We start from the raw sequence: 17,288 nt of genomic DNA, 5'->3' as shown, positions 1-17,288 counted from the left end.
GGGCCATGAGCTGAGAAAATAAAGAGTAAGGAGGTAAAATGCATCTCATCTCTATTTTAATACCACTCAAAAGATAGGGGGATCAGGGAGCAATTTATTTTATCTGACTTAGATGTGTGCCTTAAGGTGAGCCCATTCTCTCCACTGACAATTAAGGGAACCTCAGATAATTAGTGCAGGCTGGAGCATGGAGAAGCTACATAGTGAAAGTCAAGCTAATTGTAGTCAGCTCCTGGATGGCCAGAAGTCCTTGTGTTGGGCCTCTTGTGATCCATGAAAGATCCCTGTAAAGAGAATGGCATCCCAGAACCAGCAAGAAGCACAGCACTGCTCTTTTCCATGATGTGCTTTTGTAGCTATTTTGCAGTTGACAAACACAAAAAATTACATGTGCTTTAAAACATAGAGTGAATTGTCCATGATTCCAGCCCTGGGGATCCTGTCATTCCTGGAGATTTTCTCCAGAGCCTGCCTGAGCACTGTGGAGGGCAGCACTCCCATCCAAAGGCTGCCTGCTGGCACTCGTCCTGCACAAGGCTTGAGAATGTTTTGCTGCAAAACTGGAGGTTCCTACACATCAATAGTGAGAGTCTATTGCCACCTTTTTAACTCTGTTACAGTGCAAATGATGACTCAAAGAGAAGCATTCAGGTCTAATCTATGTGAGTCCTTGTAATAAGCTTTACAATTAGAGCATAGGCTCTTCCACCTAATTCACTTAATTTACACTGGGAAATGAGATACTGTTCAACTAATCCGATGCTATTTTCTTTATTAGAGAATGAAAGCATCCTCTGAGGCTCTGGTGGGATTCAGGCTAAGCTTCTGAGGCACAAATAGTGTGAAATGCTAATGAATTAGCACGCTGCTGTAATTCCCACTCAGGATCTGGTGCCCCTCTCCTTTAGCCTCTCACACCATTGGAAGGGCTGGCAGGAGGCACTGGGTCTGCACCAGCTCTTTGTGCACTCAGGGTGGCTCTGTAAATGTTTGATAAGGTGACACTGATACAGATGGACCTTCTTCAAGCAGGGTTTGTTGCAGCTGCCTTGCCTGGGGACTGCAGTGCTTTCAGATGTTGTCTTGATTTTTTAAGATTTTCTAAGCCTTCTGATGTTGACATTCTTGTAATGAACTTTCTCACACACTTTCTGTAAATAACTCATTGTTTTGCATTTTTTTTATGGAGGAGGAGAAATTTGATGGACTGTTGGTTTGTCCAGTGTCATTGGAGGGGTGGCACTGTCACCCTCCAATCCACTGTTTTGGAAATCTATAAATGTTGCAGTCAGAAAATAAACTTCCCTTTTTTACCTTGGAAAGAGCAGTGAGTCTGTGTCATGTTGTTTCATGTCCTATAGTGACATTCAGGGAAGGGTTAAGAGGTTTCCTCCTGCTTTGCAGCAGCTCCTGTAAAGGTTGTTGTGTTCTCTTTAATCCTTGACAGCCCAGTTGTTTAGTTTAGAGCACATGTTCAAGTCACCAAGGGGCATTTCCTCTTCTTTTTGAGGGGACAGTACCGAGGGAATGTTTTCTCTGTTTTCATCAGGCTGATGGATCAAGTTCTCCCTTCATATCTGTGTACTGCATCTGTGCTTTTGAGAGATTTTGAGGGAATAGCCTGTAGGTTTTGAGTTTGGGGTTTTGAGGGGATGATAGAAGAAAAGCATCCTGCCAAATACTGAGTTTCTTGCTCCACTGGCTTTCTTTGGTGTCATTGATTGCTGTCCCCTGGGTTCTGCTCATCTTTTCATTGCTGTTGGGCTGATTCTCTGACCACTTTGCTCAATTCTTTCACATTTTCTGGCTCATTTTTACTTTCTCCCTTGCTTTTTGTATATTGAACGTGTGCTGAGTCTCCTGCAGACAGAAGCAGCAGCTCTTGAGGGAAAAAAGCAAAAGGAAAAAAGCACATTGTGGCAAATGAGCATTTTATATCACAGAGCACCAAAGTCACTTATTGCTGTGTTGGGAAGAAGCACCAGATGGAGAGCAGTGACATGGAGTTTGCCACAGGATCCAAAGAACAGAGCTCCATCCCACAGTACAGGAATGCTCACAGAGGAGAAGGGGTGCAAAGGTGGTGTTTGCCTGCTGGGAATGCTCTGGATAGTTTGAGTACAAACCCAAACAGTAAATGCTTTTCACCTCTGAAATTTATAAACCTATGAAACCATTGACCCTTGGTTTACAGGCTGTAGAAATCCTAAATCTGCCTCTTCTCTCAATTTTCTGGATTTTGGCTTTAATTAAAGATTCAGAATTGTTGATTTCTGAATTGGTTCTGGGCACTTTTCCTGGGGCTCAGACAGACCATATCATTCCCTGGTTCAATTTAACTGTCCAGGTGAATTAATGAATCATTTATTGCTGCTGCTGGCACACTCCTGTAGCACTTGACATGTGCCACTGCTGTCAGCCTGTTACACTGCTGAGAAACACATCTGAATTTCTCTCTTAGACAAAATCTATTAGTGCAGTGTCAGCACAGCGAAATCTTCTCAAGCTAAATGTTGTAAAATCCAGGTGCCTTTTTTCTTTTGTATAATAAATGGAACTGGAAGTTTGGACCATCACTAGAAAACTAAATTTACCTGCTGCATTTATGAAGAGTGGAAAAAAGCAATGCCAGTGTATTGACATACAGAACTCTGAAAACACAATGTTATTGTGTGAAACTAGAAAAGGTGCCCGTGGATGCTGCTCAGACACTCTGGCTCTTGTGTAGAAAACTATATAGATGCATTTTATTCTGTTTTCTGCTTAAAATAGTTTTGAGAAGCTTAAAATTTGGTTTCTTTGCCTTTCAGTCCCATCCTGATCAGTTTGACAAGCACAGTCCACAGCTGCTTATTTAGGACATGGTGAGAAAAGCATTTATAATTCCCATGAGTAGGGGCATGATCAGGATCATGTTGGAAAACACAAATCCTGCTTGTCAGGGAAAGGTCTTTGAGCAGCAGGTCCCATCTTCACCTTTTCAACCCTCAGAGAATAAGAACCACTGTGTCTCTTCTGATCTTATTTTTAGAACCTGTGCTCTGTCCTGTGCATGTGAGAAAACAAAACCTGGAATTGCTGCACTTGGTGATACCAGCAGAGTTTTGTGACATTAAGGATCCTTTTTGTCTAAAACAGCCACAGCCCATCTCATGCCAATGAGAGTTTATGGTCACCTTATCTGTACAGTTTATCAAATGGTTTTGTTATGAAAAAGGGAGAAATTAAAAAAAAAAAAAAAAAAAATAAAATTCATAGTTTAGGAGGTGTATCCGGCTGTTTTAAGACTGCGTTTTCTGTAATGCCTTTCCTTATGGGTTATTTTACAGGAGAACGTGGTAACAGTTGTTGAGGATTTTTCTCAAGTTTTTCAGTCTTCCCAGTGGCATCTTAAGCATTCATGGAGCCAGTTATTCTTGAACATCATGTAAAAATTGCTTAGAATTGCCTTGCTTAGAAAGCCAAGTAGAGAAATATTCCAGCAGTAGAGTAGAAACACTCAGGAATATTTGCCAAAGAGTAAATTAGGGTTTTTTTCCCACAACAGTTGGAAAGTAGTGTGTTAATGAGGAAGAGTTGAGGAAGTGTCTGGGTGATGCTCTTTGTCACCGTAGAATCCCAGAATGGTTTGGGTTAGAAGAGACCTTAAAATTCATCTTATTCCACCCCTGCCATGGCAGGGACACCTTCCACTGTCCCAGGGTTCTGTCCAACCTGGCCTTGGACATTTCCAGGAATCCAGGGGCAGCCACAGCTGCTCTGGGCACCCTGTGCCAGGACCTGCCCACCCTCACAGGGAGGAATTCCTAATATCCCATCTATCCCTGTCCTCTGCCACTTTAAGGCCATCACCCCTTGTCCTGTCACTAGGGATGATGGAATTTTAGGTGCTCCTGCAAGGAACAGATTTGGACTTGATCCTTGTGGGGCTTGAGATCCTCTGTGGTGCTGTTTGGTCTATCTGGTTCTTCATGTTAATTTGCTTTTCTCACACTCTTTGAATTACTAGATTCATTACTAGATTTCATGTCATTTTCAAGTTCTAACAGTGTTCAGCCTTCTGAGCTGCAGACAGGAGCTGTATTTTCTGTTCTAAGAGGAGGAGAAAGGCACAACCCAATTCCTTTTGTGTCTGCACAACTGGACCTGGTTTTAGATTCAATAAAATATGCCTATAGTCAAAAACTCCCTCCCCCTCCTTTTTTGGGGGGGGGACTGAGCTGCATATGTATTTTGTTTGGTTTGGTTTGGTTTTTTGTGGGGTTGTGTGGTTTTGGTTTGGTTTGGGGTTTTTTTTGTTGGGTTTTTTTTTTGTTTTTGTTTGGGTTTTGTTTTGTTTTTTAGTGAGCACCCATAAGCAAATTTTTCTGTGTCATTTCCAAATCTGGGTTTCAGCTGGCTATCCCAGGGGCAGCAATCCAGTTCCAGGTGTGCTTGTTGTTGGTTTCCTCCTCTCTATCTGGAGGAGTTGGGACAGTGGCTGAAAGGGAGCACCAGGCCAGGCAAAGCTTGTGATATAAAACAGTGTTGGGATGAAATGGGGCTTAAAATATGGTTGTTCACAATTACATGTGTACAAGGCCAATCTGTCACCATGTTTGTTTAATCAAGGTCAAACAGAGATTTTAATTAAAATAGGGAGCTCATAACATCAGGCTGGTCATCTGTAACTGGCAAGTGGGTTTTGTAACAGAGAGAAAAAAATGTTCTCATTTATGTGCCAGTTTTGCTAAATAATGGGGAACTTGTTTAGATCACTTGCAGTAGTTTGGCACAGAGTGATATTAAAAAAGTAAAAGCTTTTGCTCCAGTTGGTGCTAGTAGGAAATAATTAATTATTTTCAGTGAGGTGGGACTGATTCTTTAAAAACTACTGGAACAAATGCTTATTTGAATTCCTTAAATTCAGAAAAGAGGATCAACAGTTTAAATTCCTACTTTTATTATATTTTACAGCACCTGTTTTTCTAGTGGTAGAGAAAGGGGAAAATAAATGGGGGAAAGAAGAGACACCACCATCACTTTTTTTGGTTTTTTCTTGGTGGGGATGATTTGGACTGGGACAAAAGTAGGGAAGATGGGCGTGCTGGGTGACATCATAATTTAAATCAGTTTGGCAACAGTGGTTACTAAACTCACTAGATGAGATCTTCATGTCTGCCTAGTAGGATAAACTGCTCTATTAATTAAGCTCAATCCCATCAATCTCTTCTAAGTTGCCATGAAATCCCAAAGTAACCTGTGTCATGTTGCTATTGAAATCTGCAGCCCAGGAGAATGGAGTTTAATATTTCATTTGTCTTGTGTTCAGCTATGATGTGACTTGTAAGATGTAGCTTTTGCATTGGGAATAAAAAGAACCAAATCTCTCTTTTAATTGCCTTGCACCAAGAAACAAGTAATAAACTGCTTATGATCTATATTAATTTGATTTTTAATGAAAATGTATCCACACGTGTTTCTTGAAAACAATTTTCCTGGAGAAATAACTGTGTAAGTCAAAACATAATCAGCCTGGCATTTCATATGAGAAAAAGATTCTGGCAGGAGTTATGGAATAGTGCAGAATTAAAGCAGAAACAGCCATTCCACAGAAAACATATCTGGCATCACTGATTTTTGTTCATGTTGGATACCTGCTGCAATTACAATTCAGATTGTTTTTTCTCCAGAGGTAAAACACACAGCTCCTGCAGTCAGTCTCAAGGAGGTAGAATGATTTGTTGTAAACAGTTAAAGGAAGTGAAATCAAGCATAATTTCAGTTGATCCTTTTGTACAACAGTTTCTTTCTCTTCACTGAGCAGATCTTAACCTGCAAGAATTATCCTGAGGGGAAAATCCAATCTTCCTCCCATCATGTGGTACTCCAAGTCTTTTCTTCCACTTTTCCTTGGGTCCTGGATTCTTCCAGTTCTTTGAGGAATCACCTTCAGGAGTGAAGGGTTTAGAATGACTCCCACTGAACTCCAAATTTCTTATGTTGTAACATTAGTGTGTTTATTTTTCTGAGACAGAGATCACAGGATGGTTTGGGTTGGAAGGGACTTTAAAGCTCATCTGTTCCACCCCTGCCATGGGCAGGGACATCTTCGACTGTCCCAGGTGCTCCAAGCCCTGTCCAGCCTGGCCTTGGGCACTGCCAGGGATCCAGGGACAGCCACAGCTTCTCTGGGCACCCTGTGCCAGTGTTTTAAGCCCCTCTTGATGAAAATATTCTTTTTTATCGCCTGATTTTTACAAGAGAATAGAGTTTGTGTCCTCTGGGCTGAGGGCAAACCACATTAGAGTGTGGCAGAGGGAAGGCTAGGCAAGATTCAGAAAATTGCTCAGAATCTTGCAGAGTTCAGCTCAGGTTTTCAAAGCCACAAGGTGCATGCTATTCAGGTGGCTTCCAGAATGCAAGTGTTATTTACACTGACAGAGAGGGGGAAAAAGAATAATAAAAAATCAGGCAGGCAGCCAGAGCTCTGTAGATTTTTTTCTTCTTTTTTTTTTTTGGTAGCTTCCATCAAAGGGAGCTGCTGAGATGTCTTTTATCAGCTTGCTTTGCTTTTTCTCACACAGGTGGTACTCAGTAGCTGGTCCCTGCCTCCTTATACTGCTTCTCAAACACCCAGGCACTCTTCAGGTGTCATGCAGACTTTCTTGAGTACCTTTGCCCAGGCAGTTGAGCAAACTTTGCAATCAAACACCACAGGAGGTGTTGATTCACTGTTGCCTTGGAGTTTTCGTTATTCTGAGCTACCAAGAGCCCCACTCAGAGCCAGTTCCAACAGCATCCTGGCTGCTGGGCATGGGAAGATCGCTGTTGTTCAAATTTGCTAATATTGTCTCAGCCAGTGCTTTGATTAGAAAATCAACATCCTCTTGTTTTTCTCTATTTTTGGGGGGTTAGGATCAGAAAACAAACAAGTGATTTGAGTTTTCCTCTTGTTGCTAATTGTGTCATGTTAAGCATTAGAATTTGGCTGAACCACAGCACCATGATCAGTGACTGGGATTTTCTGCTGTGTCAGGCCATAGGATGGAGGAAGGGCTGTGCTGGAACCCTTTGATTCATGGTTTGTGCTAAGGACACTCAGTTGTCTTTATTTAGGGTTTCTTTCCCTCATTCTCCAAGATGTTGAGTGCTGTTGTTGACATGCTTAAAAGAGGGAGCAAGTATAAAGCTCATGATGAGGTTTATAAATGTTTATGAGGTTTATGAAGGCACTTTTAAACCAGAAAGCTGTTTTGTGGTTCCTGTATTTTCACAGGTGTTTCTCAATTGGTAACACAACCCCCAGTGCAAGGGGGCTGAAATTTAAGCACAAAAAACCCAAGCCTGTGGTATTTTGTGAGACCCCCATCATAGGAAGGAAATTGTGGATCTGAGTCCATGTTCTTAGAAGACTAATTTATTATTTTATGATCTATATTATATTAAAGAATACTATACTAAACTATACTAAAGACTAGAGAAAGGATACAGACAGAAGGCTAAAAGATAATAAAGAAAACTTGTGACCCTCTCCTCCAGAATCTGACACAGCTTGACCGTGATTGGTCATTAAGTCAAAACATTTCACAGCGGAAACCAATAAAACAATCAACTGTTGATAAACAATGTCCAGACACACTCCAAAGCAGCAAAACACAGCAGAAGCAAATCAGATAATTATTGTTTTCATTTTTCTCTGAGGCTTCTCAGCTTCCCAGGGCAAAAAGATTTTTCAGAAAATATGACAGTGACACAAGCCCGATTCTTTCCAGTAGCAGATTAAATTCTTATAAAATATTTGGTAAATGAGAGGTTGCAAAAGGTTGTTGGGATGGGAATTTGGACGTTTTCTGACTCCTTGTGATTTGTTCCTGTCCCCAGAGCCTCCCACCCCGATCGCGCCCCCGGAGCTGCTGGCTGTGGGAGCCACGTACCTGTGGATCAAACCCAACGCCAACTCCATCATCGGGGACGGGCCCATCATCCTCAAGGAGGTGGAGTACAGGACCACCACGGGCAATTGGGCAGAGACCCACATCGTGGACTCCCCCAACTACAAGCTGTGGCACCTGGACCCCGACGTGGAGTACGAGATCCGCGTGCTGCTGACGCGCCCCGGGGAAGGGGGCACCGGGCCCCCCGGGCCCCCCCTGACCACCAGGACCAAGTGTGCAGGTGAGGGCTCTGCTGCTGCCACTCCCCAACAGGTGCCCTGTCAATGCAGGGTGTAACGTTTGAGGCATGGGGAGGAACACCTGTGGTTGTGCACACAGGGGAAATGAGGGCGCAGTGGCTGAACCTGCTGTCGGTGACACTGCAAATGGCATCAATGTAGGCATATAGGGAGTATTTACAGAGGATGCAGAAAGGGAGTTGGCATCTTGCTGTGGAAAGGAGGTTTGAGGAAAATGTGCACTATGTCGTGGTAGGAATTCCCAGGTGCGTTCTCTGAATTGGAAGAAGATCTGTTGTAAAGAGTATTTTGAAAATGGGAAAACATGTGGGTGAATCATGGATTCCAAGATGCAGAAGGCTGAACCATTGCTTTAAGGGAGTATTTACAGAGGATGCAGAAAGGGAGTTGGCATCTTGCTGTGGAAAGGAGGTTTGAGGAAAATGTGCACTATGTTGTGGTAGGAATTCCTGAGCAGGTTCTCTGAAGTGGAGCAAGAGCTGTTGTAAAAAGTCTTTTGAAAATGGGAAAACATGTGGGTGAATCGTGGACTCAAAGATGCAGAAGGCTGAACCATTGCTTTATTCTTCTGTCCTATATTATCACTATATTCTTAAGAAACCCATAACCCCTTCCAGCCTGTCCAATACAGCTTTGAGCTCATTGGTCAACCAACCAAAACACCACCACCCTTTGGTAAACAAATCCCCATAACACATTGCACATGTGCCTGGCAACAGGTGCAGCAAGTGGAGATAAGGATTGTTTTAATTCTTTCTTTGCGCTTTCTCACAGCCTTCCCCAGGGAAAATGCCTGGGAATGCCTGTCCCTGCTCTCTGTGGCCAGAGAGCTCTGCCACACATCCCTGCTGCAGGCGCTTCGGCAGGGCTCTGAGCTGATACTGGGAATTTGGATACATCCTGGAATGTTTAGTTCTGTTCCAAAGGCAGATGTCTAAGAACTGTTGGTTTTATGCTTGTGGTTTATCTGACAAACTCTTGCCACAGAGTGAGGTTGCTTTCTGTTGGAATAAGCAAAGAACTTTTTTTTTCTGACCAGTCCTGCAGTAAGAAAATTGCTCTTAAGACCAGGCTGTGATAACATTTTCATGTCTAAGTGAAGAACAAAATTTATGTTGTTCTTGGATAGTGGATCTGCAGTGGATATTAACAAATTGACACTGATATCAATTTGAGTGCCCTGTGGTGAAGGAGGAAATTAAAAAAAAAATTATTATAATTTAATTTAATAATTTATAAATTAATTTATTTAGTTTTAATAGTAAAATTTTAAAATGCATTTTTGTGTTCCATCCCCCCCCCTCATTTCTGATGAAGGACTGTGTTCAAACACTTGCAGCTCCCTTCTTTTCTCATTCATATTGGAATGGATCAGTGCTGATCCAGGGGCAGAAGTAGTCCATCTTTCTTTCTAAGCCATATTGGACTTCCTGTGAAAAACTGACAGATGATGTTGCTCATGTTTCAGATATATTGGCTATTCATCCTGTTGTCATACATTAATCATTAGCCATTAAGGGAAATCAAGCCCTGTGCCTGGCAAGGGGATGAGCAAAGCACTTTTCTGCTTCACAGGTTTTTTTCCACCACACAGCTTCAATTTCTTGCATTTTTGTAATTTTTGCAAGGTCCTTACGGTGGTGTGAACAAAGAACAGGGATTAAAAGGCTTCTCTCCTTCTGCTGCAAACCCTCCTTCCCTCCCCACAAATTAATGGTTCACAACATGTGGATTTAAGAAATGAAAACCTTATAAGAACATTCTGTTTCCTGTTACTCTTTCTGATCAAACAGCAAATCTCAAGTGGGAAGAAGGCATCCAGAACACCCCAAACCATCCTAGGATGGGATTAAGCAGTGTAATGTTAGTGGCAGGAACATTTCCAGCGATACCCGCTTTCTTTACCAAGAGAGGAAGCCTGGCAGGCTGGTTGTGTTTTGGGTGGCACATTTATTATGAAAATTGTAAATTAGTGAATGTTTAGTGCCCCTTTGAGAATGTTGGCTTAAAAAGAAATAAATCTGAGCACGAGGCCCTGACATGGAGGTGTTTGCTTGGTTCAGCACCTGTCCTTTGGTAGAACACAGATGTTCAAGACTTTGCAGCAGCTGTGTGGAAAGCGTCAGGTGACATGGATGATGTCCTGGCCTTTTTGGGAAGTTGGCACATGTTCTGCTGCTCACCTTCTGGCTTTCTTCTCCTTTCCTAGTCTGGTTAAATTCTCTGACCTCACCAGAAATCACAGCAGGCTTGGCCTGGGGCTGTGCATTTGCAGATGGAAATGTGTTGTGCTCAGATTTGCTCTGGAGTTGATGTCTTGTCACTTTGCAGTCACACTCTCTGCAGCAGCCAAACTTGCAAACCTCTCTTCCTTACCTGTAAAAAATGCTGGGTTTGGCTTAATTCAGGAGTAGAGATTAAAAAAATAAAGTTGTCTTTGTGCTTAATATTGTCTTGTCCTGTGTCCCAGATTGCTGAGTTTCCTGCCCAGTTCAGGTATTGACTGACTGCAAGAAGGATGACGTGGATAATTTGTTCAAATTGGCAAAGCTGAGGCACTTTCTGTTTTCCATCCTATTTTACTAATGAAAATCTAACTGGAGAAGGTCATTCTGTTAATGTTAGCTGTCATACAGGCCTTGTTGAGATTGATGGTGATGGCATTTATGTTTTGTTTAGGGCACTGGGTAGGAGAAATTGTAATGATCTTGGTCTAAGCGTGGACCAGGAGGAAGGGAGAGATTTAATAGCTAAAGATGTACAATTTCACCAAATGCCAACTGAAATGATAGACAAGAAAATGCAACTCATTATTCCAATTTCCATGTGTCGTGGAACTCCTTCAAAACACCATTTTGAGGGTAATTACACAAAACTTTCACGGCGAAGATTTTCAAAAATGTGCTGAACTGAGAAAACAGCTCTGCTGCCTTGATTTTCCTGAGAGTACCTAATGAATGACATCTGGGAAAACTGAGGGGCTTTAAAATAGTTGGGGGATGAGTGGTGCTGCTTTTTTTAATGTGAATTTTTTGGTTGTTTTATTGTTTGCCTTTACTTTTTCCTGAGCAAGAGGGAAGTACCAAACTCCTACACATTTGTATGTAACCAGCAGGTGATTGGAGCAGCCCAGTTTTACTGCACTGTTTGGTGTTGTACTGTCTTTATTAAGGCCACAAATAAAGGTAAAAAAACTGATTGCACAAGTAAGAGTAGAGAATATCACCTGAACTGGAGAAGCATTTACTTATTTAAATTTCTAGAAATCAGTGTAACAATAAACAGAAGGTGGCTGCAACCTTCTAAGGGAGGGAAGTCAATATCCCTTGTACTGAATACTCTGCCCAGGCTCTTTTCATATAGAGACTGTATTTATTTATTTTTTTCTGTTCTGGGGAGGCTGAGTAACTACTGGCCTTCAATTCAAGCACAAGCCGCAATGAGATTCTTATTTAGAGATGAAAATGAGGAGGATTTGGGAAGGACCAGGCTTCTCTTCTACTTCAAGCAACAGAAGTTCATTCACAAAGTTGCCCTTGGCTGGTTTGGTTCTTGGCTGTCAGCTTTGCATCAGAGCAAAAGCATGACCAGGATGGTCCAGCATGAGCTCAGACATCAGGACAACTCTTACAAAATCATTGATAAGTTTCAGTTTTTGATCACACTGAATGGAAGGTGTCTATATGGACTTGAAAGATTTTTTTTTAATTAGATAAAACCCAGAATGCAATTATGGAAGGTCCTGCTCTAAATGACCATAAAGAAGATTTATTAAACTGGATAATATCTAAATTTCTGTTAGCAGTATGTGCCCAGGCATGTACCTCACTGGTGATGCTTTTGGTGTTCTACAGGACAGCATTACTTAATTAATATTTGTCAGCAGATTTAATTAATATTTGATCTATAGAAAATAATACTGAAAATTAAATCCCAGCTTACCTTCTTCAAGGAAAAGCCAACTGCCAGAAAATATGGCAAACCCTGCACAGATGATTTGTTCATTTGTTTTTTGCAGGTTTTGTGTTTTGGATTTGAGTTTGTTTTTCCATGGACTGTTCTAGGTTGTGACTTGGGACAGGAAAAGATGAAATGACCTTGAGGCATAACCCAGTCAAGTGTCAGTCAGAGGGAAGAGGGGAAAAAGGGAAATGCAGCAGGGAATGGGGAAAAGCGAGAGATTGGTTAAGGTTAACACCAGACATGGGGTTGAAGGTTGTTTAAAGGAAAGATAGATATAAAACATTAGTGTTTATCCCCAAAATAATAGGTTGAGGAGATAACAGGATTAGAATAAAGTGTTTGAACACAGTTCCCAGTAGTGCCTTGTATTCAGCACTGGTTCTCTAGGTGTGGGATCTTTTTAGCCATCCTGTGTAGATAAACAGAGCTTTTAAAATCCTTGTTCCTTGGCCTTTGTTCACAAGTGTGTGCTTTGGGAAGCTTGAGGCTTGTTTTCTTCTCTGTGCTTATTGACTATTCCTCTGGATTTTTTTTCCCTTTCTTCAGTTTCCACAGAAAGGGAGAATAGGGGAAAAGTTGTTTTTTGCTCTGGTGGATGGAAAAAAGGGAAAAGTTTGCCTTGGAGGTCATCATCCTGCAGGGAATCTCATCTGAAAACTGTTTGCTTCTAGTGGGGCAAACTCACATGAAAAACAAGGCCAAGGACTAATATTTAAATGAATATTAATAAAAGGACCGAGTAAACACTTTCTTTATGATCAATACTTACTCCTGACTAAAATACTGTCTGAAAAATCTGTCTTGAACATTTAGCTTCATTAGGACATTGTCTGATCTTCATTAGCTGTTGAGATTAAAGAAAGGGAGCCCCAGGGGGACCTTCTCTCTCTCTAAAACTGCCTGAAAAGATATTTTGGCCAGGTGGGGATCAGGCTCTGCTGCCAGGGAACAAGTGGCAGGAGGAGAGGAAACAGCCTCAGGTTGTGTTAGGGGAGGTTTAAATTGGATATTAGGAAAAAATTCCTTGCTGAAAGGGCTGTCAGGCATTGGAACAGCTGCTCAGGGCAGTCCTCCATCCCCAGAAGGTGTGTGGATGTGAACGTGGTGGTGCTGGGTTAATGGCTGGACTCTGATCTAAGGGAGCTCTCCCAGCTTCAGTGATTATAATTCTCTGCCTTTTTGGATGATGACAACAGGTGATGTGGGGTTAATGGCTGGACTCTGATCTAAGGGGGCTTTCCCAACCTCAGTGATTATAATTTTCTGCCTTTTTGGATGATGACAACAGGTGATGTGGGGTTAATGGTTGGATTCTGATCTAAGGGAGCTCTCCCAGCTTCAGTGATTATAATTCTTTGCCTTTTTGGATGATGACAACAGGTGACTTGGCATTAATGGATGGATTCTGATCTTAGAGGGCTTTTCCAACCTCAGTGACTCTATAATTCTCTGCCTTTTTGGATGATGACAACAGTTGACTTGGGGTTAATGGTTGGATTCTGATCTTAGAGGGCTTTTCCAGCCTTGATGAGTTTATAATTCTCTGCCTCTTGACAGAGACTTGGATATTGTTGTTGGAATTGTTGTTGGATGATGACAAGAGGTTGTAAAATGGGGATAGTTTTACAACCTTGTGGCTTGGAAGAAGGAAACTGTTCAGTCTGACAGGAGAATTGTTTGGTAAGGAATGGGAGGGGAGAAAAAGTCTGAGAAACCCCAACATCTCCCCCCAGAAAACACAGGGCAGTGGCTCCTCATGGAACAGTGTTCATAGGAAGTTTGTCCTTATGTAAAATTCCCACAGCTCACAGGCAGCCCCTCCCTCCAGATAAGCTGCTGGAGGCCTCCTTAATCACCACAGGGTGATTTAGCTCCTGCACAAAGAGCAGTTGTCAAGATCAATACTAAATTTTTGGTGTAAGCCTAGGGAAATAAAAGTTAGTCTTAAATGATGGGGCTGAATTCGATACTCCCTTTAAAAATAGCCCAGATACAGTGGCTGATAGAAATGTAAATGATCTGAACATTCTGAGTTTGATATGGTGCTGCCAAGGAGCTGGAAAACTTTTTTCCCTGGTGGTTGTTAACAGGTGACTTTGTTGCCTTGAAATCTAGTGAAGTTTACCAGTAGTAAGCAGCTTTTGCCATTTTTTATTAAGAGAATAGTTCCAAATCTATAAAAATATTTCTGGTTTTTGCTCTATTACAGGTGTTAGAAAAAAAGAAAGTATTTGCACACTTATGAAATGTATGAACTGAACAACCACAAGAATGTGCGCTGAGTATGAGTTCAAAATAATTTCTTTCTAGTTTAATTTTAAAGTGATATCTCCCCTTGAATGGGAAACTTCCACATGTTAATGTGGAAAAATATGATTCAAGGTTGCTACGCTGCTGCCTTCATTTTTTTCTCAAGCTTATAATAAAAAAAAAATTAAAACTCAGATCTATAAATCAAAGCACTGCATAAAAAGCATATCAAGTGATTTGAAAGAATGTTCTGTACAACTGATTTTTTGGTATTATCAAAATCACTGATTCACAGACTTATTTAACTTAGAGCTACTCTAAGCCTTGTGCTGAAAGACACATTCATTTCCCCTATTAATATTAAATTTTAGCTCTTGCCTCCAGTCTCCTGTAACTTTAAATGGAGAGAGTGGGGGAAATAGAGGCTTTTTTAGGAAGTGAAGGAAAACTTTATCATAGAATTCTAGAATATTCCTGAGCTGGGAGAGACCCATAGGATCATCCAGCTCAGCCCCTGTCCCTGCACAGACACCCCAAGAACCCCACCCTGGGCATCCCTGGGAGAGGTGTCTGTGACGGTGGTCACAAGGGTTTTTGGGATGAAGGAAGAGATGAGATCTGGCTTCATAATCAGAAGGCTTGATTTATTATTATATATACATATACTATAATATACTAAAAAGAATAAGAAAGGAGAGTTTCTAGAAGCTGCTAACTTAAGCTAAGAAAAGTAAAGAATGATAACACACAAGCTGGCCTTGACAGACTCTGCAAGCCAGCTCTGCTGTGACTGGTCACTGAACTAAAGCTTTCACAGGAGACCAATCACAGACCCACCTGCTGCATTCCACAGCAGCAGACAATCTATTGTTTACATCTTGTTTCTGGGGCGTCAGCTTCCCAGAAGGAAAAAATCTTAAAGAAAAGATTTGAGTGAAAAAGATGTCTACAACAGGTGTCCAACACTCCTGGAGCTCTGGCAGCCTCGGGGCTGAGTTTGGCTCTGTGGATCCCCAAACCCATTCCAGGGACATTCCCTACCTTGATGATTGAAACTCTGATTTCACTCACCTCAAATTGCCCTTGGCATGTCAGCCAGAGGGATTAAGAGTTACAGAAATACAATATTCCTTCATTTTGATCCTTGATCCCCAGTTTGTGCTTGGAACCAGCCTGATAGCATTGCTGACAGATAGAGGCTTCATCCTAAGGGATTAAATCCCTTTGCGTGCAAGATCATGATTTTGCCCTGCAAAATTGATTAAATAGATAAATATATCTTGATTTCTGTTTTATTCTTTCCCCCTCCTCACTTATTTTTTGTTGGAGTAGAAAGACAGCATCTACCCTTTGATTAATAAGTAAAAAATGTGGGGAAAAATGAGAAGGTGATGTATTTCTGGATGACAAATATATTTCTGGTTTCTCTCCAAGTTACTGCTGGTTTCACACACAGAGGTGTCCCAGGCAAAAAGCATCTCTTTGAGGAACCAGCAGGATCAAGTTATGGCTGTGTTGTTTGTAGCGACGTGCTTGCCCTGCAAAACCACCTTTCAAAGAATAGAGGATAGATTGGATCTGTGAATTATTTCCTGGAAAAGAATTGAAAGAAGGAGCAGCTCTGTTGGCTGAGATATAACAACAGTGATAACCTGTATGGGACAGGAAGAACCTGGGAGGAGATGGAGCAGGGAAAGGGAAGCAGAGTGCTTTGGAGCATTTGGGGTGGCTGAGGGAATGCAGGACTCCTGAAAGCCAGACTGCTGGAGCTGCCAGGACCCTTGGTTCCTGGGGCACCTGGTGCTGATTCCCTGACTTCTGGGACCCAGGCTGGGCCCTCCCCTGTTGGGGCAGACCCTCCTGGGGTGGTTCTGTGTCAGGAAAGAGACACACACTGGATCTTTCCGGTCTTCAGGTTCTTGTTTATTATTATCTTAAGTTTTGCATGCTGTCCACACCAGGCTCAGCACGCTGGAAAAGCACCACAAAAATGGCCAACAATCTCCTGTTCCAAGGTCTTTTAAAGCTAAAGTATCCAATTAAGAACTGACACCTGGATTATTTTCCCTCTTAACCCAATAACTGATCCCAAAGAGCCCACAATGGGGACTTTTCTGCCCAATTACAAAATGCCACCCAAACCCATGGAGAAGGAAGAAGCAGCATGAAGAAGAAACCCAGGATGACACCCTGTGCCCTCCATCTTGCTTCCATCCGGAGCACACTAAAAATCCCAAAACCTCAATTTCTCACCAAGTGATACACCTGCACTACTCTCTATAATCTATTTCACACTTTTGTGGGTTCCAGTCTATCTTGAAGTCTGGGAAACTTTCTCCATGAATGAGGGTCAGAGTCAGTGCTGCCCTGGGGGTCAGGGCACCCCAGAGCAGAGAGAGAAATATTCCCTGTGCCCTGGGTTTGCACAGTGGGTTTGGTGTGAGGCTGTGATCCATCCAGAGCTCAGGCTCTAAATTCCACATGTGGGAAAGCAGCAGCATGCAGAAGCAAGGCTGGGATTTACTGCTGGAGCACATCAGTGTGCCATAAATCTGATATTTGTTTCCAGCACTGACCAATCCCCAAACACTCCTGAGTCTCCCAAAGCATGCCCCCCATTGCCTTTAACCATGGGACATATGGTGAGGAATTTTCTTTATCCTGATCCTTGCAGAAGATCAGCTTTTTGTCCTGGGGCCTGGGGATTGATTGCCCTTATCTTAGTCTGCATAAATACAGTTCTCAGTATAAATCCAGCCACAATAGTTCTTTGGTCTGGATTTTTTTTTTCCCAGAGGGATTTTGCTCACGATGGATTTAAATTCTAGGGATTTACTTTTTTTTTATCTGCAATGGCAGTTTGTTATCCAGAAATGTTTTATTTTTATTTTTATTAGGA

The 17,288-nt window shown here is 42.0% G+C and overlaps 1 protein-coding gene across 5 annotated transcripts in view; it reads left to right on the top strand.

The window, feature by feature from the left end:
- PTPRT (protein tyrosine phosphatase receptor type T) overlaps positions 1-17,288 on the top strand; it is a 483,857-nt gene that overhangs the window by 229,331 nt on the left and 237,238 nt on the right. For all 5 annotated transcript variants that reach the window (XM_030963017.1, XM_030963016.1, XM_030963015.1 and 2 more), the window contains exon 7: positions 7,864-8,157. In XM_030963017.1, the coding sequence (XP_030818877.1) occupies positions 7,864-8,157 (294 nt within the window). The remainder of the gene's footprint in view (positions 1-7,863; positions 8,158-17,288) is intronic.

This window comes from Camarhynchus parvulus, chromosome 20 (genome assembly GCF_901933205.1).
Source record: "Camarhynchus parvulus chromosome 20, STF_HiC, whole genome shotgun sequence".
Lineage (NCBI taxonomy): Eukaryota > Metazoa > Chordata > Aves > Passeriformes > Thraupidae > Camarhynchus > Camarhynchus parvulus.
Note: the sequence above shows the minus strand (reverse complement) of the source record. Positions and strands in the feature narration are given on the sequence as shown.